This window comes from Tilletiaria anomala (assembly GCF_000711695.1).
Source record: "Tilletiaria anomala UBC 951 chromosome Unknown K437scaffold_60, whole genome shotgun sequence".
Lineage (NCBI taxonomy): Eukaryota > Fungi > Basidiomycota > Exobasidiomycetes > Georgefischeriales > Tilletiariaceae > Tilletiaria > Tilletiaria anomala.
In genome coordinates, this window is record NW_013546962.1 from 85,146 (window position 1) to 107,866 (window position 22,721).

At 52.9% G+C, this 22,721-nt stretch overlaps 8 protein-coding genes across 8 annotated transcripts; 2 read left to right on the forward strand and 6 right to left on the reverse strand.

Annotated features, from left to right (window-relative positions):
* Positions 1-690: 690 nt before the first annotated feature.
* On the forward strand, positions 691-1,320 carry K437DRAFT_257461 (uncharacterized protein). Its single transcript, XM_013386968.1, has one exon. The coding sequence runs from the start codon at positions 825-827 to the stop codon at positions 1,149-1,151; it is 327 nt and encodes a 108-aa protein (XP_013242422.1). The 5' UTR covers positions 691-824; the 3' UTR covers positions 1,152-1,320.
* K437DRAFT_225559 (uncharacterized protein) lies at positions 1,311-3,117 on the reverse strand (the record flags this gene model as incomplete). Its single annotated transcript, XM_013386969.1, has 3 exons — positions 1,311-1,825; positions 1,895-2,453; positions 2,521-3,117. The coding sequence occupies 3 exons, from the start codon at positions 3,115-3,117 to the stop codon at positions 1,311-1,313; spliced, it is 1,671 nt and encodes a 556-aa protein (XP_013242423.1).
* A 527-nt stretch (positions 3,118-3,644) lies between these two features.
* K437DRAFT_257463 (uncharacterized protein) lies at positions 3,645-6,424 on the forward strand. Its single transcript, XM_013386970.1, has 2 exons — positions 3,645-4,793; positions 4,857-6,424. Exons 1-2 carry the CDS (start codon positions 3,752-3,754, stop codon positions 6,251-6,253), a joined length of 2,439 nt encoding a protein of 812 aa, XP_013242424.1. The 5' UTR covers positions 3,645-3,751; the 3' UTR covers positions 6,254-6,424.
* K437DRAFT_151916 (phospholipid-translocating P-type ATPase) lies at positions 6,313-10,572 on the reverse strand. The gene is made up of 5 exons (XM_013386971.1): positions 10,046-10,572; positions 6,961-9,974; positions 6,707-6,900; positions 6,571-6,650; positions 6,313-6,511 (listed from the first exon to the last, which is right to left on the reverse strand). Exons 1-5 carry the CDS (start codon positions 10,449-10,451, stop codon positions 6,372-6,374), a joined length of 3,834 nt encoding a protein of 1,277 aa, XP_013242425.1. The 5' UTR covers positions 10,452-10,572; the 3' UTR covers positions 6,313-6,371.
* A 1,360-nt stretch (positions 10,573-11,932) lies between these two features.
* Positions 11,933-12,961, reverse strand: K437DRAFT_237149 (uncharacterized protein). The gene is made up of 4 exons (XM_013386972.1): positions 12,730-12,961; positions 12,602-12,654; positions 12,432-12,535; positions 11,933-12,321 (listed from the first exon to the last, which is right to left on the reverse strand). The coding sequence occupies exons 1-4, from the start codon at positions 12,824-12,826 to the stop codon at positions 12,210-12,212; spliced, it is 366 nt and encodes a 121-aa protein (XP_013242426.1). The 5' UTR covers positions 12,827-12,961; the 3' UTR covers positions 11,933-12,209.
* Positions 12,962-13,067: 106 nt separating this feature from the next.
* Positions 13,068-15,339, reverse strand: K437DRAFT_237151 (glycosyltransferase family 32 protein). Its single transcript, XM_013386973.1, has 3 exons — positions 13,986-15,339; positions 13,417-13,922; positions 13,068-13,333 (listed from the first exon to the last, which is right to left on the reverse strand). The coding sequence occupies exons 1-3, from the start codon at positions 15,180-15,182 to the stop codon at positions 13,249-13,251; spliced, it is 1,788 nt and encodes a 595-aa protein (XP_013242427.1). The 5' UTR covers positions 15,183-15,339; the 3' UTR covers positions 13,068-13,248.
* A 1,051-nt stretch (positions 15,340-16,390) lies between these two features.
* On the reverse strand, positions 16,391-18,802 carry K437DRAFT_278766 (GTP-binding protein lepa; the record flags this gene model as incomplete). Its single annotated transcript, XM_013386974.1, has 3 exons — positions 16,391-16,539; positions 16,613-18,197; positions 18,260-18,802. The coding sequence occupies 3 exons, from the start codon at positions 18,800-18,802 to the stop codon at positions 16,391-16,393; spliced, it is 2,277 nt and encodes a 758-aa protein (XP_013242428.1).
* A 1,501-nt stretch (positions 18,803-20,303) lies between these two features.
* Positions 20,304-21,109, reverse strand: K437DRAFT_151980 (uncharacterized protein). The gene is made up of 2 exons (XM_013386975.1): positions 21,101-21,109; positions 20,304-21,046 (listed from the first exon to the last, which is right to left on the reverse strand). Exon 2 carries the CDS (start codon positions 20,944-20,946, stop codon positions 20,440-20,442), a length of 507 nt encoding a protein of 168 aa, XP_013242429.1. The 5' UTR covers positions 20,947-21,046; positions 21,101-21,109; the 3' UTR covers positions 20,304-20,439.
* Between the last annotated feature and the right edge of the window lie 1,612 nt (positions 21,110-22,721).

A 22,721-nucleotide genomic window follows, 5' to 3' on the forward strand; every position in this document is an offset into this window, starting at 1 on the left:
CAGAGCTTATCGCACTATTCAAAATCTCGTGCTTAAACATGAGGCAAGCGATATTCTTGGCAATGCGCACCGTGGTTGAGCGTTACGGACGGCTGCGTCCTGTTGCTTGAAGGGTGCCATGCTAGCACATTCTAAGCTGCTGGTGTCACTGTCATTTTCTTGTCATTCAACCACGCACACACCATGCAATGCTGAACAACGTTCCATCTCGCAGCCTGCCTGTACCTGTACCGGATCTGCGTACCGCCTTCATCTGTAAAGTGTCAATATACAACCATGTGCTACCTCTGGCCACCTATCGCAAGCACTTTTCAGGGCATCGGTGTCCATTTCCACTCCATGATGTCCAGCATCTTCATTCAACCACAGTGTGACCATTCTCGATGTATATTGTCCTAATTTTCACCGTCACCAGAGCCCTGGGAGCCTGTGACGAGGGCTCATGCAGCCCGCTCCTGTCGATATGCCATTGGAGGCGACTCTCCAATCTCTCTACAGTTGCGCGTCTCTACCTTCACGACTCGGTCGGCTACTTCAGCGCGTCTGCTCTGCTCGAGATCATTGGCCCTGCATGGACCTAGTGAATCCCCGGCACCAAATGGTCGGCAATGAAAGCGATACTGATACTGTTTCTGCATGCCACTGTCGTACTGGTCATCGGTTTTCGCAGCATGGCCTCCTTCTGGAGAGTATCCCGTTAAGAACAGATGGTATAACGTCATACCATCAGTTCACCTGCCCCGTGTTGCGGGGGTGGCAGCAAGCGGCAGCGGCACACAAATCAACACCGTTGTCGCTCGCAATGGAAGGCCAACAGATCGGCCATGAGCAAGGGTCACACGAAGGATCGGAAAGGCGCACTTTCTCACAGATCCATAAGCACACGACTTTGGCGCTACCAACAAGGACGCCACCTTAACGAACTCAACATCAGGCACCCTAGTGTCAGAGCCAAATTCTGCGCTCCTCTTGCTGTCTCTTACAAGTCTTCTCCAAAGACCACTGTCATTACGTCACTCTGCTTCGGGTCATCCCTAGCGCTGGTAACCACGACTGTCATAGAGATGGACAAAGCCTTGCCAAGGACAGTCTTGCAGTCAGAATCTGCAGGGTGGAGGCGTCAAGTAAGCTTCCGTGGTAGGACAGGTTAGACCCACAAGTCAGGCGCAACATTCTGCCTATGTTCAGCTCATGATCTTGAGGGAAGATGCTCTTACATGCTCCACACCGTACCGGAGACTTCGAGCGGCACGCCCATGTTTTGATTTGCGCATGCTTTTCTAATATACACTGATGTAATTTAGAGATGTTCAATAACCCAATGCCGCTTTGACCTCGTCCGCAAGCCCAGAGAGGTCGCGGTCTTTCGCCTGATCACTCTTCTCATCCCCATTGGCATCTTCGATTTGGGGCGGGTCGCCATTTTTCTTTTGCTGTTGTTCCTGCTGCTGCTGTTGCATGAGTTCCATCTGTTTTACTCGCTCCTTGAGCTCATCCTTCTTATGGTCATGTTTCCAATCGCCGCTCTTGAGCTCCGTCTCGAGAGCCGCTCTTTCTTCTGCGCTCATGTCCGCCACCTCGCGGGAACAACGCAAGCAGTCGCACGGGCCGAACATGTAGTCGCGCCAAAGGACGAGGCGGCGACGACGCACGCCGGCATCCTCAGACAAGTTGAGATAGGAGATCACGAGCTCATCTCCCTTTTTGATGGTAGTATTTGCGACCGCCGTGATCTTCGTTGCTGGTCGCACGCCTCCACGGGTAGCCATGTGACGGATAGACACATTCGGCCGGCATGCGTGGTTCAGCTGGCTATGCACGAGGACTGAACAAGCAGGGTTTCCAAGTCAGAGTGTGAAAGCTTCCCCAATACAACAGATACGTGACTGCTCACAAAGACTTCCATGGTTCTCCATGTTGATGTTGGCCCGGCCGAGAAGCTCTTGCCAGTAGTCAAAGGTAAAAATCTGGTCCAAGATTGCCTTTGGGAAAGTGCCTCTAATGGGGAAGTCGCGCGCCTTCTTCACCTGGGACGGCTTGATATCCGGGTTGCCAGAGTCTGCTTGCTCAAGCAATTTCTTCCTTGCGTCAGACTCAGGCTGAATCGCACCGAGGAGGAGCTGGTATGCCATGCTGACGGAACTAGTGAATTGCTGCATTTCGAGGGCCCATGCGGGGTTGCGGCTTCGACGAATGATGTCGTTGACGGTGGCGAAAGCGTTGATGTGCCTCAACACTTCCTCTGCGCTTGCAGGCTTGGTCTCCGTTTCTGCGTTCCTCGTCCCTACAGAGGCGCCGGTGACATTGACAGAGGCAGCTGATGTTGCTGTGGTTACTGCGCTCTCAAGTGAAGCAACGGGCCGTGCAGAGTGGGTAAGAAGAATACGGCAGAGCGATCGAGCAGCGACAAGTGCTGAACCCCACTTTGCGCTTGCGACGAGATGGTTAAAATGCTAGGAATGAAGTTTCACAGTCAGTATTTGGGTGTGCGCATAAAAAGCAAGCCTCGTAAGCGCTCACCCGGATGAGATAGTTGCCTCCATCACACATGAGTGGGTGATGGCTCGCCATAGCCCTATTCGCACAAAGCCTGTTGCACCAGCGTGCATGGCAGCCGTCTTTCTTTTGCGAACATGCCACGCTCAAGCTGCCAGTCGCTGTGGAAACGGGCAAGAAACAATAGTCGCATAGCTCTCCCAGCAGCATGCTGCTGATGTACTGTCCTGGGGGACCTGGGATGTAAGCATCTTCTGTGAAGATCACTTCGCCTTCTGCAAAGTCCTTGGCTGCCAGCAGGCCCTTTCCTTTGACTGCGTCAAAGTAGTGCGACTCGACATTGGAAGGAAGCGGAAGTGTGGGGTCGATCGATGAGCTGGGAACGAAAGGGTCCGCTCCCTGCTTTGCAGACAACTTCTTCTTCTTCTTTTTCGATTTGCTGCCGCTGTTTAAAATGGCGCATTGACTGCCGTTTTCCTTCTCTCCACTTGCATGAACATTCTGCGCATCCTTATCTACGTTTCTATTGGTTGCATCGGGAGAGGTCGACTCTCCAGCTTGGAGGTCTGCAACTTTGAGCAATTTCTTGAGCCTATGTTCGCTCAGCTCCCAGGTCACCATGCGCAGCTTGATCTCCTTGAGCAACTTTTTCGCGCCAGGCTTCTGATCTCCGTTCTGAGCGCCTTGCTCGTACAACTCGTGCACCGCCTTGAGCACATCCTCGTTGCTAGGCTGCGCGGACGACAGCAGCGACATATTTCGCGCCAGACGCTAGTCCAAGGCTTCCACAGTCTCGAGTGTCGCCGCCGCTGCCGTTCTGCTCCTCGGTTCTCACTCTGCTTGACTTTCCGCTGAAAAGCAGTGGGATACGACAACCAGGTGATGGCCGAAGTGCAACGCCTGCGGTTCGTGAAGTGCTTAATGATTGGGCTCCCACTCCAAGGCCGAGTTATGCTGCTTTCTGTCATGTGCTTGTCTGCGTGCCACAGACATTCCATTGGACCGTTTGCGATGCCAATGAACTAGGGCTATACATCAGCCATATTACATAATCACAGATTCAATGTAACCCACATCTTTCCAATGCATTTTTTTGAAGTATTTGGTATTGAACAGACCAGAAGCTCCCTGATGTATTAGCTCGATGGATTGACCCATGCACTGACGCACAAGCTTGTTCTTCTTCCTAGCTCGGGTAGCAGGGTAAGCACCTTCCAGAGGTCAGAATAACGCAGCTTTTGCGACGTCACCCTCAATGCCGTGCCCAGACCCTGACGACGAACAAGCTCAAGCGGCCTGTCGAGAGCCGGGTCGGGCGCCATCGTCGGCTGTATCTCCATCGCCACAAGAGCGGCATGCAGCTCGATCAGCGAAGCAGAGGGCGACGGCTAGCAATCCCTTTGCTTGTTCACGTTGCCAATCGCCTCGCTATGCCGCAACGGCTGCCTTACGCGGGGAGAACGCTGAAAAAGCTGCTCCCGTCGAGGATGAAGGAGATGACCGCCCAGTGCTCAAGCTTCGCGAAGAGCGATTTTGTACCACCTGCGCGCTGCGCCTAATCCGCAACCGGGCGAGCAGGAGCGTAGGAGGATATACACATGCTCGTGGGGCATGCATTATGCGAAAGCAATTCGAGCAGCAAGCATGTGGACAAGTGTCGAGCCCCAGCCGCGTGCTCATCGCGCTGAGTGGCGGCCCCAATAGCCGTGCCCTCCTGCATCTGACAGCAGACATCTTTGGCGTGGACATGTACATCAGCGGGAAAAGGAGGCAACAGATCCAACAGAAGGGTTCAAGGGGCATCGTTGCTGATGTTGCCGTCCAATCAACGAATCGGCTCACGCACAGAGCAGTCGACGCTAACCTAGATGGGAACGATACCGAATCCGTTGGCTCAGGGTCGGCTTTTTTTACATCTTCAGCAGTTCCTGATATCAGCACTGAAAAAAGATCACCTGACGCTGGGCGCCGCGGAAGAGCTCGTGGTACTCAACGACCTGCGGACATCGATGTGCTCGATGCACTACACGTCGACGACTCTGCCTTATTCTTTTCCTCGAGTGAGGAAGTGGACTATGCTCGCAAGTCCAGGCGAGATACACTTCAACGCATGATAGACAATCAGAACGCACTGCTTTGCTCAACTCAGGCGGACTACGGAAACAGGTACCGACTTGTTACGCTCAATCTGGAGGATATCTTTTGTAGCGATGAACAGCTAGCCCAAAAAGTGTTTGGCACATTTGGGCTGCAAGATGAGGAGAGCAGGGCATGGTTCTGCACTGTGAAGCACGATCGTGAGTGATTTTTGCAGTCGCAATGGCAGACATCAACTCAAAAAGAGCATTTTGCACCATTAGCCAACACAAGTCTATTTGCACCTTCGTACATTTCTTCAACGGATGTGTCAAACCGACATCTCCTCCTGGACCTGTTCTCACGCATCGCTGCTAAATCTCCGCTCTCCAGCCAGTGCACTGCGTCGGCCAACGCTAGCGCCACATCTCGCACAGCCCTGACCCGCATCGAGGATCTGCACCGTATCCTCATGGATACACTCATACGCCGCGTGGCGGTCCTTCCTCATCAGGCTTCTTTGCCCAGAGCACAAGCATACCAAGCCCTTCTTCTTGGAACGTCCGCGACTCGTTCGGCTGTGCGGCTCATGGATGCTCTTTCGAAAGGCGAGGGTGCCAAGCTGGCGGTCAACAACGCTGCTGCGCAATGGTTTGGCCTTCCTACTGCTGGTGATCGCCGGGTGCTCGTGCTTCGACCTTTAGCAGACTGCAGCGCCAAAGAGCTAGGTTGGCTTGTCCACAACCAGCACCTGGAATACATCCAACCGCGAGATCTTGCAGGATCTGCTCTCTTTGCGAGCGAGCATGTCCCCAGAGCACCTACGGCGGATGTGAATCCAGGGCTGATGGGCAGCAAGGCAAGCCTCGAACGCCTCACGGAAGCATTCGTGCTGTCGCTCGAGACCAATGTCTCGAGCACTGTCAGCACAATTGGTAAAATTGGCTCAAAGCTGGTCCTCTCAAGCGATAATGCGTCTCCTGCTGAAGACGAGGCTGGTCAACAGCCCGTGTTTGAGGTCCATGACCCCTCTGTGAAACAGAAGAACAGGTCCAACACAGAGAGTTCCTTTTCAACAGGACCAGACTTCCTTGACAAATCTCTCTACACGCGTCTACTTTCGGCATCGCAAGCTAAGATGGTCCATGACATTTGTGACTTTTCTTGCTTTCCGCTTTCGCGAACAAAGGAAGGAGCTCAATCGCCGATCTGTCCTCTTTGCTGCATGCCAGCTCAGCGGGAAGACGCTAGGTCGTGGAGGAGCAAAATCAGCATTCGTTCGTCCGATGCGATATCATCGCATACCCATCCGAAAGCCGTGGAACCTGCCGTGGCGCAGGAAGCGGGTGAACTCGATCTCACTGCGCGTCTGTGCTATGCATGCACGCTTGTGCTGGATACACCTCCAGTGGATGGGCACGACAAGGATTTAACTCTGCCCCTTCCTGCGCATGCGCTTCACATGTGGGCTTTGACCAGTGTGGGATACGACCATTCTTTTGTCGACGTGCAACGTATCGGTTTGGATGGAAACGCGAGCGAATATTCCGCGCTACAACTGAACAGCAGCGGATTTTCGCCGTCGACCCAACGACGCGGCGATCAACAGGTCGTGCGGAGGGTAGAACGGACAGAGATGCGTCAGCACCTGGATAAATTCTTGCTCGATGGTGGCGAGTGAAACTGGCTCTCATGCCTGTGTATGCGCGTTCTCAATCTGAAGCTGGTCTGCACAAGTCAGGACTGGTATATTTGCGAAGTAGGATACAGTTGAGCGGGTATGCAGCAGAGGCCCCCCTCTACGATGTCGCAAGCTTGCTGTAGCTAGGTGGAGCCAACCTCGATCGCACGATCTTGATGACATATAGCGGAAAGCTGCTGACAGCAATGATGAGAGCAACTTTCCACAGGAAGCGTGGGGACAGAACGAACTTGAGGTCTGCAACGCGAACTTGTTGAGCCCGCCGATATCATTGCAAACTTCAAGGCGGAACTTACCAAAAAATTCGGGCAGAAAGACGATGCTTACGCAATAGAGAAAGAGTGTGACGATCTCCGAGATAACCATGTAGACATGCCTGCCAAATTGAGATTCTAGCGTTGGGTCCTTCTGAGCACAAGAGCTAGTACTCACCAAGTCGTGATCTCTAGCGCAATCATGATCAATTCGTTCACCACCAACGCTGTAAAGCTGATGCTGACGATGTTGAGAAACTCGTTCTCGAACAAGATCAGGCTCAACAGCATGATCGCACCCCCTTGGTAGACAGAGATGATGAGCCACTCAGTAAAGGTCTTGGCCGAGAGACTCCGCCCTTTTGTCAGGTCCTGAATGTAGTATTTGTCATCAGCGGACATATGCTGTGCTGCACTGCGCTCAACACTCACTTTGTAAAGCTCCGGATACAGGAGAGCAAGATCCTCACTAACATCGCGGTCAAGGACGAGCGAGAACACCGGAGCCATGGTGTATATTGTGGCATACCCGACCATCAACCAGCCTTGGTACAGAGCAATGGGAGCAAAATAGAAAATGGCGGAAAAGACGGCTTGGATGATTGAGATGATCAGGCCACGGTGGATGACAAATTGAGCCAGCTTTGCTGAACGCTTGTAGCTGTTTCTTCCGTGCCATACGAGTAACTTTGTAACGTAGCTGAACTGGAGAATCGAGAAATCGGCTGCCAGAGACGCTTGCTTTCCCTCTTTCCCCACGATGCCAAGTCCAACGTCGGCGGCTTGAATCATGGAGACATCGTTGCCACCGTCTCCGATGCAGCAAACACGTTTCTTTGTATATTCGCGGATCAAGCGGGCGACATCCGCCTTTTGCGTCGGCGAGCATCTGCAGGCCACAACAGCGGTGAGCTGTGTTGCGAGCTCAATGAACTCGAGGCGGAAGTTGTCAAGCAAGAGCTGAAGCGACTCGCCATCGATGACGAGACAACAATCGAGTTTTGAACGCAAGAAATCAACCGTGTCTCGTGCAGCCTCGAGTGATTTGAGCTTGGCAACCTGGTGGACGTATTGATTTCGCGCCACCAATTTAGAAGAGATCGCAATGCACGTGGCCGTCTCAATCTTGTCCCCCGTCAGCATCCAGACCTTGATGCCAGCGTTTCTCAGCAACTCTAATGTTGTCTTCACACCATCCTGCAACTTGTCTTCGACGCCTGTAAGGCCAAGCAGCTCCAACTTAAGTTCCAGGTGTTGGGACACAACTTGTGCCATCGCCTCATTGCGATCTTCCATTCGTACGCGGGCAGCTTTGTACTGGCGTTCGAATGTGAGCCACGCATCTTCGGTTAATCGCTTACGAGCGATCACGAGCGTTCTCAGTCCTTCCCGTGCCATGTTACCGCACTCTTCGTCTAGCCAGTCATTTTCTGCAACAATCTTGGACATGACGACGTCCGCGCCCTTTTGGTAAAAGACGATCTCCTTTGTCGAATTATCGCGAATTACGATGCCCATGCGCTTGCTTTCGGAGGTAAATGGGAAAATCTCGAGGATGGAAAAAGACAAGGTCGTGTCGCTAGAGGAAGCACGCAGGCTGATGGAAGTCCGATCGCGCGCGATGAGCGTGAGGCCGATTGATTCGGTCCATCGAACAATGGCGACCTCGTCGGGACTCGAAGCTTGGTATGTCACTGCTCCACTTTCGTCAAAGGCAGGGGTGACATTGTGGCAGAGCGCGAGTGCGAGCGCGACATCTTTCACCCTGGAGCTCATGTCGCGCCTCCCCCTTCCACCCAACACTGCGCCAGCAGCGAGGAAGGGATTCACCAGAGCTTTGCTGGGGCTCGTGGTTTCCCTGCTTGTATCTTCTTTGTGCGATTGAATATGCGCCAGACCGCTAGCCAATTGAGCAGCCACTTCGTCCATAGCGTCCCATCCGTAGCTCATCGTGCCCATATGCAGCTTCTTGAGCTCCATCTCGTTCTGGGTGAGGGTACCCGTCTTGTCGCTGAGCAGGTATTCAATTCTGCCGAGCTCCTCGGGCAACGTGCTCGTTCGGACTATGGTCCCTGGGATCTCTGGGTCGTTTTGTATTTGCTTTGCGTAGACTGTCTTGCCCATATCCAGATTGACGCGCAGCGAGATTGGGATGATAGAACTAAAGAGAATGAGAAAGCGGAACACGTACACCCACCATTCTCCCCTGAATCCATTCAAAGCGACGAGGCCGGCGGAAAGGGCAAAGGTGAAGGCGCACAAGATCTTCGAGAGGCGGTTGATCTCCAGATCCAAAAGACCAGCTTTGGTCTCCGGGTGGCTCGTGTTCATGACTGCGCGTGTTTCGCGACCAGTGTAGATGATGAGGCCGACGGCACTACCTGCGGCGAGAACTGTGTTGGCCCACAGCAAATTCTCTGCGGTCAGAGGCGACACTTGCGACTGTAGGCCCATTGCGATAGGGGTGGAAGTGCCATCTAGATGCTCGGATGCGGTAAGCCCTTTACGGCTTGGAGAGGCGCGGTTCCGAAGGTCTCCGACGGCGGGACCTCCTCGCTCTGGATCAAGGGGCGCTCCAGCCGAGCAAGTGTCGCTTGGGTCTGGGTGGAGCGTAAAGTTACCAAAGAAGGTGTGGATGTCTTTGATGGGCGGGCCGGCGTACACGCTCGCGCGTTCACCGAGTTGGACCAATTCGTCATTTGACATGTTCTGTGTGAGATCGACTGCGACTCGCAGCTTCCAGTCGGTCTCTCCATCGAGCTGGTCTGTTCGGATGAAGCATGTTCCGGCTTCTTCCCCATTTAGTTCACTGGCTCCAGCGTCAGCCCCATTGCCAATGCCATCACCAGTGTTCCGCACAACTGCACTTGGGCCGTGCTGCTGATCGAGCTCCTCTCCCAGCACAATCTTGAAACCTTCTTTTCCGAGCGGCTCATCTGATTGGTCTTCAGTTGGACTCGCGCTGTGATCTCCTCCGATGGCCTTGAGAAGGATCACGTCTGCCGGAACGCGGTCGTTCTTTTGCAAGAATATCAGATCCCCGGCCTTGAGCTGGCTGCTTGGCACATTCAGGAACACTGCCTTGTCGCCTTCGCTTTCGGCATCGAGCTGCATACGACCTCGCCGACGCGATTTCTTGCTGAGTCGAGCAGCTTGCACAAGGGTGCGATAAGGTTGGCTGTTGCTTTCGTTGTCCCTTCTGTAACGCTCAAGGTCGTCCAGCGCTTCCTTGCCGATTGTGATAGCCAGAACAAAAGCAAGGGGCGCGACGTACGTCGCAATGAAGCCGATCTTCAAAGCAGGGATGAACTGCGATAACGCAACGAGAAGGAAGTAGAGATTGAAGAAGAATTTGAACTGCTCATAGAGCACGAAAGGCAGAAAGGTGAAGACGTTATACTTTTGATTTCGCACCACGTTCTTCGGATATTTGGACCTTTGCCGATCTTATTGGTAGAACGTCACATTGGAATCAGCCTCATGTGAGATCACCAACCTTTCTCGGTCGAGCACTCACCCGAATCTCCGAGCGTCACCGTTCTCGGGGGCCCAGGCGCATCGTCGCTGCGACCACCCCACCACCACGATCTTTTGCGTTCGCGCTGCGATGGCTTTGCATTGATTTTTCGCAAAGCTATCTCACCGCGAGTTGGAGCATCAGGATACTCTGTAGGCGTGCGAGGTGTGGCGGCAAGCGCTCCAGACATTGGTACCGCGCTGACCAGTAGACCAGCATTCTCGTCATCATCATCCTCGACTTCGTCGTTGTATACATCGCGCGAGCTGGACGGGCGTTCAAATGGCGCATCTTCTTCGTCGTTCAAGGCTATCCGCCCTCGCAAGCCCCTGCCTTGGGTCAGAAAGCGACTGGCACCGCGTGGCCGTGTGCGGGATTGCATCGCAGAACCGCTTGGATTGCTCATATTGCTGCCCTACAAGCTTATCGTGGATAAAGTAGCTCTGCCTTGGCAAGGCGCTGGTCAAAGGCGGGGTGGCAGCGGTAGCAGCAGCCTTGCGCTAAGCTGTGGGGCAAGAGTGATGAGAGGTCGTCACAGATCCAATGGGTGGCTCGGTGGAGAAAAGCCTCGCCGGCAGGATAAAACAACCCTCGATACGCTGACCTCTGCAGTTGTGCACACCTGAACCCTGCATATGACCCGGCGACTCAACAATGAGGATTTTCACCACGGCCATGAATCCATGACCCCAATCCATTTTGGAATTGGGGCACCAGAAAAGCGTTGTCATGGTGAGACGTGTGGTGCTGCTCGTTCTCCAAGCAGCGCGCATTTCCAAAGGGGGGGGGAAGGGTGGTTCCCAAAGGAGCTCGTCCTGTGATCCCACAAAGTAGGGTTCCTCCACCATATTTGACTAGAGCATGGCTGTGAGGATCTTTATGTGCCGAAACAAATCAGTGCGGTTTATTGTGGTATAATAGCTGCTGCGCACAGGTGTCGCAGTCCGCCAACCAAGTCGGACGAGTCTTTGGCCTCGTCGCGTGCGGCGTAAGCGCCACAGAAGGAGCACGCTTTTAAACTTAGGTCCATTGAGGAGCAGTCAGGACTTCGCTGAGGCAAGGGCTCAGTGTGTAGGATAATATGAATGTGGCCATGCTTGAAAGACAGGCAATGACGTGCAATCGAAGGACAATATATATGTAGAGTCATTGGAGTCTGCAGCACAGAAAAGTGGCGTCGCGGGTGCCGATATCCGCAGGGTTACCTCCCTGCGACGGGCTGTTGCAGCCGCCATGAATGGGAACTATTGCAGCGGTGTCGGGTGCAATGCCTAATGTATCACAGTCCGATTCTCGCTTCTCAATCGGATCTTCAGATACGAGGTCTGAATTGTTGAAAGGCTCAGGTGCTCATAAAGAGTCGAGCCGATTCTTGCGGAAGGCTGATTGACTTCAGGCGACGAGGCGCATGTGCGAAAAATTCGACCCTACCACAGCCGTATCTTGACCTATCTCCTTCCCAGAGTTCCTCTGTCGTCAGAACACCAAAAGCGTCCGACAATCAGTGGTCCTCCAAGATGACAGAGATTGTCCTGAAAACTCGCTCGAGGTCGTCCCGGATGAGTATCGTCATCCTGAGACTCCACGGGTGCCATCGTCTGGCTACGCCCAAGTATTTGGATTGAGTGTCTAGTCTTGCGCTGGGAAAAAACCTGCAGGCAGAGTGCGCAATGGAAAGAGCCTGGGCACAGGTGCAAATTTGGGCCATTGTATCTTCGTTGTTAGCACGTTTCGGTCTTGCCACGAGAACGAGCTTGAACAGATATTAGAGCATGCTAAAGAGGTTGGATCTTTCAATGCTTGAGTAGTGACTAGGTGTATCCACTCAAAAGAAATCGGCGCTAAAGTGAAACTACCAGCAGGCTGTGCACAAGGCACCGCCAGGGTCTGACGACTGCATCGTGCATTCGGCTGGGCAATGCAAAGCTTTCCTCAGGGATATTCGAAGGAAACTATAGTTCACTGATCGCTTGTATACGCGTCGAAGCCGATTGTGAACTTATAGCATGGTTTTCGGCCCATGCACGCTTTGAATTGTATGGCCCATGCTTTGCCTGACCGTGAAGCATTGTACAAGACCCATGCACGGTCTTCCATAGCCAGTGGCAGCTGAAGGAGCCTGATAGGCCCTCGTTAAGCCAATGTGCAGAATGCGACATCGATGTCAGTGGCCAGGATATTTCTTCTCTAGCAAGGTTGCTGCGTTATTGAAGAGGATTGGCCCCCGATGATCCAGCGAGGCGAAGGAGCTGCGCGCATCTACTTGATCAATTGTCCTGTAGTTAGGACGTAGTTCATGAAAGAAAAGATGCCGTCAGCCAGGGAATTTGCAATGGCGCATTACGGGGCGGTTATGTTGAACGTTGAATGCAGCGTGCTGACTTACCTTGTCCTCATCTCACTGCTCCATGCGATTCGCTTTAGTGGGGCGGCTGTTAAGCTGATTCCCACTAGAAGAAGTAAAAGCGAGAATAGCATCTCGATTGTGATCTGTAAATATGCTGACGCGATGAGTCCGAAATACCTGAATGCAAGTGACAGCAAGTGCATGCTCACGTTTCCTGGGACTGAATCGTTAGGTAGCCCAAGCGACTTTCGTATTGAAAAATCTGAGCAGATGTGGAGTCGAATCGGTCGCTGCTCAGCTTTCAGCAATCAAGAATAGCCCGTTGATCCCCACTTACACTCATAGGTCGAATACGCCGCGTGAAGGAAGGTGATGACGCCGAGAGTCAGGATGACTCGGCCTGCAGGGCCGCCGTTCGTCTTTGATGGTGCCATTGTCAACTGTGCGACTGGCTTCAAGTGTTACAAGAGCCAATGAGCCAGAGTACTGCAACTACTTGACGCTGAACAGGCACTTTGCAATATAGCATAAGACGTCCAGGGGAGAAAGTGGAGAGGGTGCGATTGCTGTTCGACCTTTCCAGGCGGTAGAGAGGTGTTGAAATGGCACAGATGCCTTCCATTTAATTGCACCGTGCGCGTCTGGCTCCATGTTCGCGGCACACGCATGTCCAAAAGATGGGACTACTTGCTGCAAAAAGAATGTACATATCACTAGCAATGTGAATGTGCAAAATTGACTAAGCAGCGATTTTGACATAGCGTTGCCTCGGATAATGGAAAAGCCTTTACATGTTATGCTGGAAGAAACGCGACAAACCCTCCAGTGATAAAAGAACAGAGAAAATATGCTTATGTTAAGTGGGCACGTCGGCGCCATGCTTCCAGGAGCCGCGGTAGTGATGAATAACTTTAGCCCTTGGCTTCTTGGTAGCACCAGGGCTGCAGGAAAGGCAGCAGAGCAGCATGTTTTCTGTCAGCTTCGCATTCGCCACAGGCAATGGCCACCTTGGGAAGCTACATACTTGAAGTAATCGTAGGGGAGGACGATGACATCGCCAATCTGTATGGGTTGTTTCAGATCCAATAGATCATCGACACGAGTTCCGGCAATGGCGTTGAGGTAGGAAATGACGGAATCCGTGAAGACGGCGGGGCCTGTCCATTCTTCGACAGAGAGAGGGTGCCAAGTTAGCCGCCAGGCCCCGCGCATCCACCGCCAGACCATGCGTGCGCTCGTCCATGGATGCCGTGCTCGTTGGTTCAACACGAGCTTCTGTGCGGCATCAGTTATAGAACCGACAGCTTTTGGGTCGGCTGTGACGCCTTGCGTTTCTGCAGTCGCCTCAGACGGATGGGATGGAGTGCGTCGCATTGTATCAGCGTATGCATCGCGGAGCAAGTCGAGCTTGTACGCCGTAAAAATGTCGTGTGAGTCTAGCATCCTGCGCAGGACGTCGGCCATAACAGGGTGGCCTGCGGCCGAGTGAAGTGTCCACTGAACAAACTGCACCTCGCGGTGACGATTCATCTATAAAAGACAAGCGTTCAGACACAAGGACTTGCAGCTGTCATTCGCTCGTGTCACACTCACTGGTAAGATGCGAATAAATTCTGGTAAGCCGCGAAACGAGACGCGTTTGTAAGACACTGGATCGCACTCGACACCGACAACGAGCCTGATGTTTTGATCTTTGGTGGCCCAACTTGTGCTCTTCGAAATCAGCGCTCCTTCCGCCCATGTCTCCTTTGCGGCCAGAGGCTCGGCATCCATATCGGACCACGTACCTCCTTCCACCAGTAGGAGAAGATACCGCAGAAAGTCTGCGCGCATTACACCGCGAGGCAGTGCATGCCAAGCTTGCAGCGTTTTGCTGAGGCCGGTCGAGCCTGTTGGGGCAGCGAATTGATCGGACATCCAAGTGTTTGCAGCACTGTCATTCAAGAATTGAACGGGATGGAATCCGAGAGATGTCCATTGCTCTGACCAGCCGGCTGGAGCAGGCACGCGGTCCGAAGAGAAGATGGTCGCGGGTACCAGTGATTTCGCATCTGATGCCAATGTCGACGAATTGCCTTGTCCTGGTGTGGTCAATATCGCCAGCAATGACTGCCTGCGTTGCTCTCCATCTTGCAGCTGCGTGAGCAAGTCTGCTTTCCATCGATCTCGGCCCGTGAGGTCCTTGTCTGCGAACAGTTGAGTCTTTGCAAACGCTTCGAGCGTCCTGAAGTAAGTTGAGCTCGGAAGCATCACATACTCTGGCGGGCGAAAGATGGTCCACAGCCACGCCCAAACTAGAAGAAGGAACAGTAATAGTGCGCTACCTAAGAGGCAGGGCGTTTGAAGGGAAGAGGGTCGTCCCCATACCCGCTTCGAAGAGACGTAGCCGGAGCAGTGTCGCAAGAGGGTGACGGGTGATGACAGAAAAGCCAGCAGCGCAGCTGCAGGATGGCTTCGCAGACGATGGCATTGTCTTAGAGCGCCAGCCAATAGCGGTGCCTTCTTCGTCAAAGCAAGATCCGTAATCATTTCTGGAAAAGCTGTTGATGGCTGTTGGCCGCCCTGCTCTCCAGTAAATATTGGCAGTAGAGGCTGCTCGTCCTCGGCATCTCGTGATTCCCTGCTTCGGTCGCCCCACAATGGCGCCCAGTGATCAAAAAGTTTACTCCCTTCCTGAATCAAGGCATCGCCTACGTTGCCTCTGCTGCTATTCGACTGGGAGGATCTTGTCTGTGCCCCCCAGCCGGATGTGCCTCGTATGGAACCAGAGTTGTGCGAATGCGACGGCATGCTGCCGATCTTTCAAGCAGAAGACGAAAAGGTAGGCCAGAGGCACAGGCTCGTCCATGCTTTCGCATCAGGACATGCTTGTCGAACGCTACAAGAGCAAGTGCCCTCAGTGCCACCAACAAAGGACGTTGTGAGATTTTTGTACGATCGTATTAGAACATGCAAGTCTTGTCTGTCAACACATTGATCATCCTTTCGAAAGCTTCACACGAACTGAATGTGCGGTGTTCACAATTAGCCTACGTCATACTTGAAATATCGCAAGGATGTCATGTCGGCATGCCATATTCCCCGGAATATTGCATTGTCAAGGGAATACCCTTGCGATCCTGTTGAGTCTGTGTGCAAACGTCCTTTATTACAAGTACACAATCCATGTTACACACTTTCTTCTGGCTCATGACATACCCTCCTCACCTGTATGCTCTTGCCAGGACGAATGGGGCAAGAACGTGCGAGGTGTGCAGGTCCGTCATTCTGTTCTTTTCGTACTATGTGATACATCATTGCATCACCGATGATCCTGTCACGAAAGGCGCTTTTCTTAAATTATGTCTTCTCCCCTTCGAAGCCAGGCCGATACCTGCTGTTGCAACCGTATTCCCAGTCTTTATGCTCTTTATGACATTCCCTGCCTCCGAAACCAAAGGCTTGTTGCAAGCGTCATTTTTGATTTTCTGCTACCGGTCAAGCAGCTTATAAAGATCGAGGTACGCGAGGTCCGTCAAGACCACAACCTTACGACCTGATGGAGCGGGTACAGCAACAGGTCGAATTGTTGAATGAAGTTAAAAAGGTACTGCCGGTACTGATTCGCATAGGTCTGGCCATCCATGCGCACCAAATGCTGGCCACTATTCGTTTCATCAAGAAGCATTTCCTAACAGATGGACAAGTTTTCTGCAAGCCATTGACGAGGAAGCAGGCGGGAACAGTATGTCCATCAAGGTCAAGGGGGTGGGGGCATCGCCCATCGGACAGCGACAGGAGTCAGGGATAATGGATTTTATTACGGTGGTGCCGTATTTCAGTGGCCCGATCGAAGCAAGTCAGCTAGGGATGACACGTTGCATCTACACAAGGAACACGACGCAAGATGATGGAATAGTGAGGCTGCTAGCGTGCGCTCAAATACGCCTGTGATCCGACTGGGTGACTGTTGTCGCCCGGCAGATGTGCAGAAGTTTCCATAGAGGCCTACAGGACAGCTAGCGCCTGTCCAGGACCTGCGCAAAAGCCTCTTGTGGGATGTGAACATTGCCAAAGGCCCGGGCGGCTGTTTTCTTCTTCCCTTTCTTTTGCTTAGCCAAGAGCTTCATCTTGCGCGTCACGTCACCGCCATAGAGATATCCAGTCACTGTGGAGTATCAAAATCAGAAAGGGTGAGTCTTGTATTCGGCGCAGGTATCTGGTCCTCGACGAGTACTAACCATCCTTGCGATAAGCCTTGATCGTTTCTCTTGCAATGACTTTGCCGTTCGCCATTGCCTGAATCGCAACCTCGTGCAATTGGCGAGGGATGGCCTCTTTTAACTTGCCAGCCCACGCTTTCCCAACCTGCTGCGCTTTGCTGCGGTGGCAGATAGTGCTGAGTGGATCCACAGGTGTACCAGAGACCAGAAAAGAGACTCTGACCAGGTCGCTCGGTTCGTACCCGTCATGCTCGTACTCGAATGTTGCAAAACCGGAGGACCGCGACTTGAGTTTGTCGTAGAAATCGGTCACAATCTCGCTCAGAGGTAAGCGATAGACGAGCTCGACGGAAATCTGATCACCACCTCCAGCATAGGAACTTGCCTCGACACCGACCTGTTCAAAGTCGTACTCGAGCTGCACGCCGCGATGCTCTGCACACAGTGCCATCATGTCGCCGACGCAATCTTGAGGGCATCGCAGGCGACCTTTAACCAGCGGCTCTTCGACTGCCTCGATGATCGTCTTTCGCTCGTGCTCCTCTGGAAATTCAAGGGGGTTGGAGCAGAACTTGTAGACACCGCCTCCATCCTCACTCAGCTGATTCTGCCGCAGAACGTCTTGCGGTGCACGGTCAGGTGCATACCGCACACGGTACGTGACAGTTGGCGCTGTGACGAGGACTTCATGCTTGAACTCGTCTTGCAGGCGCTGACGGAACACATCCAAATGCAGGGTACCGAGAAACCCTATCCGACACCCCTGGCCCAAGGCTGCGCTGCTCTCGCGCGTCACCGTCACGCTGCGATCGTTCAGCGCGAGCTTCTGAATGCTCTCTTCTAGCTTTCCAAACTCTGTGGAATCACTAGGATAGAGACCTGCATAGACCATGGGAGTCAGTGCTTTAAGGGAAGCGTCATGCAGTGCGGCCGACATTTCTTCATCCTGTGGGCGACTGCGCTTGGGTTCCCCCGGGTGTTGGAAGATGTCTCCAATCTTGGCATCACTGATGTTTCGCATGTTGCAAATAAGCCATCCGACCTGACCGCTTCTGAGTGAGGGAGTCTCTGTTGGTCCGGGGTGGTTGATGCCAAGAGACAAGACTTCGTACAGTTTCCCCGTCATTTTGGACGCGATCCGCTCACCCTTTAAGAGAGTGCCTTCACGCACAGCTACGAGCGCGACGACTCCTTTAAACTGGTCATACCACGAGTCGAATACCAAGGCTTGGAGGTGTTGCGAGGAGCGTACCGTCGGCAGGGTTGGTCGGGACTGTGCACTGGCGACAAGTGCTTCGAGGACCTGCTCGACGCCTTGCCCCGTCTTTGCGCTTATAAGTATCGGCTCGATACCGCTGTCCTCTGATGTTCCGGGACGTTGTACTTCCAGACCAAGCATGGAACGCATCTGCGCGATGCATTTATCAATGTCTGAGTTTGGCAAATCGATCTTGTTGATTACCGGAATGATGGATAACTTCGGCTTCTGTGCAGACGCAACCCGGAAGACCGAAATTGTCTGTGCTTGTACGCCTTGCGTCGCATCCACGAGCAACAGCGCAGATTGGCAAGCTGAAAGTGAGCGGGAGACTTCGTAGGAGAACTGCAACGAAGCAGAGAATTAGAATGAGAGCGAGGCGAGGAAGCATTCACAGCGAAGCTCACGTCAACATGACCTGGTGTATCGATCAAGTTGAGAAGCCACTTGTTACCCTTCTCCTTTCCAGATTGCGCTTCGTAGATCATGCTAACAGCCTGACTTTTCACTGTGATTCCGCGTTGTCTTTCTACTTGCAAAGTATCCAGGACTTGTCTATTGACACCTTTGGGGTCTGCAGCGTTGACCTTTGGAATCGTTCCAGTGAGCTCAAGAAGGCGATCCGCAAGCGTGCTTTTTCCGTGATCGATATGAGCGAGAATGCACGTCGTCAAAGTAGGTAGCTGCGAGTAGCCGATTGACTGACCTGTTGTGCTTTTCGGATTGGTCTGAGCAGGCACTGAAACTGTGAAGGCTCGCCGATCCGCATGCTTTGAGATGCTAGGCCAAGTGCCTACGGGACCTCGATTGCGAGAAATGACCTCCCAGTGCAATAGCGTCCGCGGACGCTTAGGGACTTTCATAAAGAGAGTCAATGATAACGCAGTTTCGCATCTCCAACACGCCCGCTGTTGGCAAACTGCCGACCTGAGCAATTTCCGAGTGCTCATGGTGACTGCCTGCCCATCCGACCGATCGAAAAAGGAAACATCAATGCGGCGAATCGGGACTCCTACAAGGGGTCATGTCCGCACCTTTCCATTCACCAAGTCGCATTGTGCAGCGAACCTTGAACCGTAGACGGCGCTTTGACCGCCTACAAAAATCGAAGACAATGCTTGTCCTTGAGGGCATGAAGTCATGCTTCACTCGTAAGTCTTTCTTATGTCGAAGCCCTACGAGTTGTAGCGGACGGCGAGTCGGCAACATTGCTTTTTCCCAGAGTGGCTGGCGATTACGAAGTGCAGTATCGGTGCAATGCACAATAACCTTTGGCTCTTGCCCAGTGCAGCAGATCCAAATGATGTTCAATTGCCGAGTACAGACTCTCCCTTCTCTTCAAGAAGACCGCGATTCGTGGATCTCCACGATCAGCCCATCTCCAATTAAAGCCCGATTGGGGACTAATGGGTTTGGATTCTGAAGGGAGAGCCGGCGAGGTGCTCCCCACCGCAGAAATGCATGCACACGGGTTTGATACGTCATGCCGTGCTAATACTTATTGCGCACGTGTCTATGTATATAGGTATTGGACCATCTTTCCGTGTCTGTTTGTTCTTCCGGCGTTCTGTCGAGCATCCAGGCCATCGCTTAATGGGATGCTTGGCGATCAAAAGTTAGCATGATCGCCCTTATCGTCCGCTGTCCCCAAGGAAGCACCGGTGCCATCAGGCCCGAACGACCGGCTCTCTAGACGCAGGGGCATTTTCTGTGTGAATCGCATATGGTTTGTTGGAAAGGTGAAGGTTAGCCAGTGTGCTACCGGAAAGCGCACAACATAGGATGTCAGCCAGATTTTCTTTATTTCTTACCCCTTTCCCGACATCCATTTTGATCGAAGCTTGCTCCCACGGAAGCGGCCACCGGTCGGTCTGTTCTGCATTGCACACATCACTCTCTCGTCCCCGATTTCCGTCCGGGTGCTGCTGGCTGGCACAGCCTGTTCACAAAACCCGTCTTTGCAAGGTGCCGTCAGTCAAAGCCTCAAGGAAAAAGCGCGCATTTCTCCTGTTGTGGCACTACGCCCTCGCCTGGTGCGCCAGTGCATTTGCTGCTCCCATTTCTGAGTTTTGAAATGCCAGCCAGGCTGTTCCAAAACTTCGATGCCTTGCATAGACCATGACGCGGGTCCCACCAACTTCATGCGTCATCATCTATAACCATGCATCGTCCACCACGGATTGCCGTGCTCTGTCCTTTTTTTGCTCTTTTACTGACAGTAACCACGCATGTCGCAATTCTCAGCCGCTCATAAGGTGTGGGGCCAATCAGTCCAGACAGCAAGGTCCCCGTGCAGCAAGGCACTAGCAACTTCATTAGCTGCTACATGAGGGTGTGAGCCCTACTTATATCTCGGATGTCATGTGCATACGTTCCATCAAAAGCTCATCAGCATTGACAAATGCACTTTCCCCTCACCCGCTCCCACAGGGCCCCGGAGGAAAGAACACCCACCAGCTGCAAACCGACACGCTCCCTGGCTCTAGCTTCACGGGACATCCAGAACAGCCCGCCCACTATGGGTTGCAGAGCACCGAGGCCATGTCCCCCAGGACATTCCAAGACAAGGACAACGTTCTCTTTAAGCCTATATTGCCCAACAAGAAAGATCACCCGCCTGTCCAGTGGTCCGCCAGCTGTAAAGCCAACGAGGCGTCATTTTGCTGCCAGACATCGACGGAAGATCGTACAACACGTACGTCGTTTGAAGCAATAGAGAGCCTTGACGGTTGGGGTCCGGATTAAAGAGGCAAGGGAATGGATGCAAACGGAAGTGGAGGGTACCGGCAGCAGGGCTAACGGGTGTCGCCGCGAGTGGCAGCATATTCGTGCACATGTCAAATAGTCGCGCATTAATAAACGCACTGCATAGTGCCAAGTGCCCGCTGGATGATAATAGTAGATGGTTGAATGATTCGAGCCACATGCGTTCCACAACCAGCCAGACAACCTCCCGGTCCGACTCTCGGCTTGTCTCCTCAATCTGTAACGAAGCTGCAAGCTTATACACGCCCTTCGCCGTCCAAGTTGCACTTTTTTGACAGAGACCATCAGGAGGGCACGAGCGCGGGCAGGAGATCAACCGATGTATCATTCCCTGCAAAACATGTTCGCCTTCTACTATCACGCTTCCACCTAAAGAACGTCCTCAGCCTAGTCTCAAGGCCTCTGTGCATGTGTCCAGGATACGATCGCTTTGGGCGAGTCAGTCGTCAGTGTCATGATGATGCAGCTTGTTTCTGACCTACCTGTCTTTTTCTTCTTGCAAGAACTTCGGTCTAAAAGCTCAGGAGCAAGCGAACGGCATCGTGTCAATTCTTTGCGAGGAGCAAGCGCACGGCATCGCAGTGCACTCTCCGCGCCTCGGATGTACCCGTTCCAATACCGCCTTGAAATTGATCCCGTGAGTGTTAATCACACGCTCAGGTCATGCTCAGGTCACGCTCAGGTCATGATGCTCCTCGTAGGCCTAACGTACTGTAGATATCATATGCGCTGCCCCCACACTCGTCCGTCTGCAGGCTGACATTTCAATCTGCAAATCCCGAGGAACAGGTGCTCACGCGCCATTGGAGCAGTTAGTTGGTGTACCAATTGTTCCTGGAGCCCCTCTCAGGAAATGAGCCAGATTGTTTCTCCAACTTTCCCGTTTCACCTTTCGAAGACAAAACAGTCTGGCTGCCACATCATTCCCATTCCGGGTAGATGGTCGTGGCGGAGATGTGAAAGGAGGGGCATAAGTTCATGTTCCAGAGTAGAGCTAAGGAGTACGGCAGTGTGGTCCTCAACAACGCGGTGTACGCGCTCTCGTCGTGAGAGAACCGCGCGTAGAACATGACTTTGCGATACTTCAAATTGCCGAACACATGAGTACGCTATGAATACTGAGATGTAAATTGTGAATGGTGAGGCTCAACACAAACCCTTGGAACGATCTGTACCCGGGCTTCTGTGTCCTACGTGTCCTCACCTGTGCATGAGTAGCTGATATTTATGTGGGCGACTTTTGGAGGGAGGCCATTTTGATCTCAGTCAGGATCGCGTCTGTTGAACCCTCGAGGGTCCTTGCCTGCCTGATGAGGACCTCCTTCTTCCGATGTGTTCGGAGCGCTATGTGTGATAGAATATGTACTAAGCGTCAACGCAGGTCTGCCACTGGGCACCCTTATGTTTATCTATAAAGGGATAGCCGCAAATATTTGTATAAACACCCTCTACCCTGACATGAGGGGCAAGGCGTGATCAATGAGCGTTGCATAGAAGCGCGGAGAAAGGAGAGCGGTGATGGTGGGTGCACGTCGAAAATGCATGAACTTTGATTCGTGGCTTGTCTGGGGAGAAGGTCTGGCCCTTTGTGTCTGTGTTGCACTGGGTGACTGCGGGTGTGCCGCCGCCTGCATATCTGCCTTCCTCACGAGAGTTGGGAAATCTCCGATAATTTGCTTTTGGACAAATAGTGCATTGGGCGGGCTGAGTTTGGAACTAAGCATTAGATAGGGGGGTCAGGATCATTTCTTGCTTATCGGTCTCTCGGGTGAATTGTGGGCGTGCTGCAAGATCTTATTTCTGAATGTTTCCGTCCGCTGCTCTGGGGGCGCCAATGCCCGAAAATGATTCGGTCGACCTCAGGACTCCTACGCTTATTGTGGAAAAACGATTGATCAAGGGGGGTTTTGGTGACTCCCTCGGCGGATCCACAGGAAGGAGAACACAATCGCGGCCTGTCGGTGATGCGAGGGCAGCGAGACCACTAACGGACGAAATACGAGATCTTGGCCGAGTTGCGTTATCACGGGGTTTAACCCGGTTCCGCCTCAACGAGGCAGTGCGGAAGCATTTGCGGGAGGGTCAACACAATCCCAGCCTGCT

What these genes read in the sequence shown, in the direction of transcription:
- K437DRAFT_151916 (XM_013386971.1), bottom strand. Translation starts at nt 10,451, where the DNA reads ATGAGCAATCCAAGCGGTTCTGCGATGCAATCCCGCACACGGCCACGC. An exon ending in TGTATCCGGAGCTTTACAAA is followed by an intron (nt 6,901 to 6,960) that starts GTGAGTGTTGAG and finishes TACTACATTCAG; the next exon opens with GACCTGACAAAAGGGCGGAG. An exon ending in GCGCTAGAGATCACGACTTG is followed by an intron (nt 6,651 to 6,706) that starts GTGAGTACTAGC and finishes TCAATTTGGCAG; the next exon opens with GCATGTCTACATGGTTATCT.
- K437DRAFT_257461 (XM_013386968.1), top strand. Translation starts at nt 825, where the DNA reads ATGAGCAAGGGTCACACGAAGGATCGGAAAGGCGCACTTTCTCACAGA.
- K437DRAFT_237151 (XM_013386973.1), bottom strand. Translation starts at nt 15,182, where the DNA reads ATGCCGTCGCATTCGCACAACTCTGGTTCCATACGAGGCACATCCGGC. An exon ending in AATTTATTCGCATCTTACCA is followed by an intron (nt 13,923 to 13,985) that starts GTGAGTGTGACA and finishes TGTCTTTTATAG; the next exon opens with ATGAATCGTCACCGCGAGGT. An exon ending in CTCCCCTACGATTACTTCAA is followed by an intron (nt 13,334 to 13,416) that starts GTATGTAGCTTC and finishes CCTTTCCTGCAG; the next exon opens with CCCTGGTGCTACCAAGAAGC.
- K437DRAFT_257463 (XM_013386970.1), top strand. Translation starts at nt 3,752, where the DNA reads ATGCCGTGCCCAGACCCTGACGACGAACAAGCTCAAGCGGCCTGTCGA. An exon ending in CTGCACTGTGAAGCACGATC is followed by an intron (nt 4,794 to 4,856) that starts GTGAGTGATTTT and finishes TTGCACCATTAG; the next exon opens with CCAACACAAGTCTATTTGCA.
- K437DRAFT_237149 (XM_013386972.1), bottom strand. Translation starts at nt 12,826, where the DNA reads ATGGCACCATCAAAGACGAACGGCGGCCCTGCAGGCCGAGTCATCCTG. An exon ending in GGCGTATTCGACCTATGAGT is followed by an intron (nt 12,655 to 12,729) that starts GTAAGTGGGGAT and finishes ACATCTGCTCAG; the next exon opens with ATTTTTCAATACGAAAGTCG. An exon ending in AGCAGTGAGATGAGGACAAG is followed by an intron (nt 12,322 to 12,431) that starts GTAAGTCAGCAC and finishes TCCTAACTACAG; the next exon opens with GACAATTGATCAAGTAGATG.
- K437DRAFT_151980 (XM_013386975.1), bottom strand. Translation starts at nt 20,946, where the DNA reads ATGATACATCGGTTGATCTCCTGCCCGCGCTCGTGCCCTCCTGATGGT.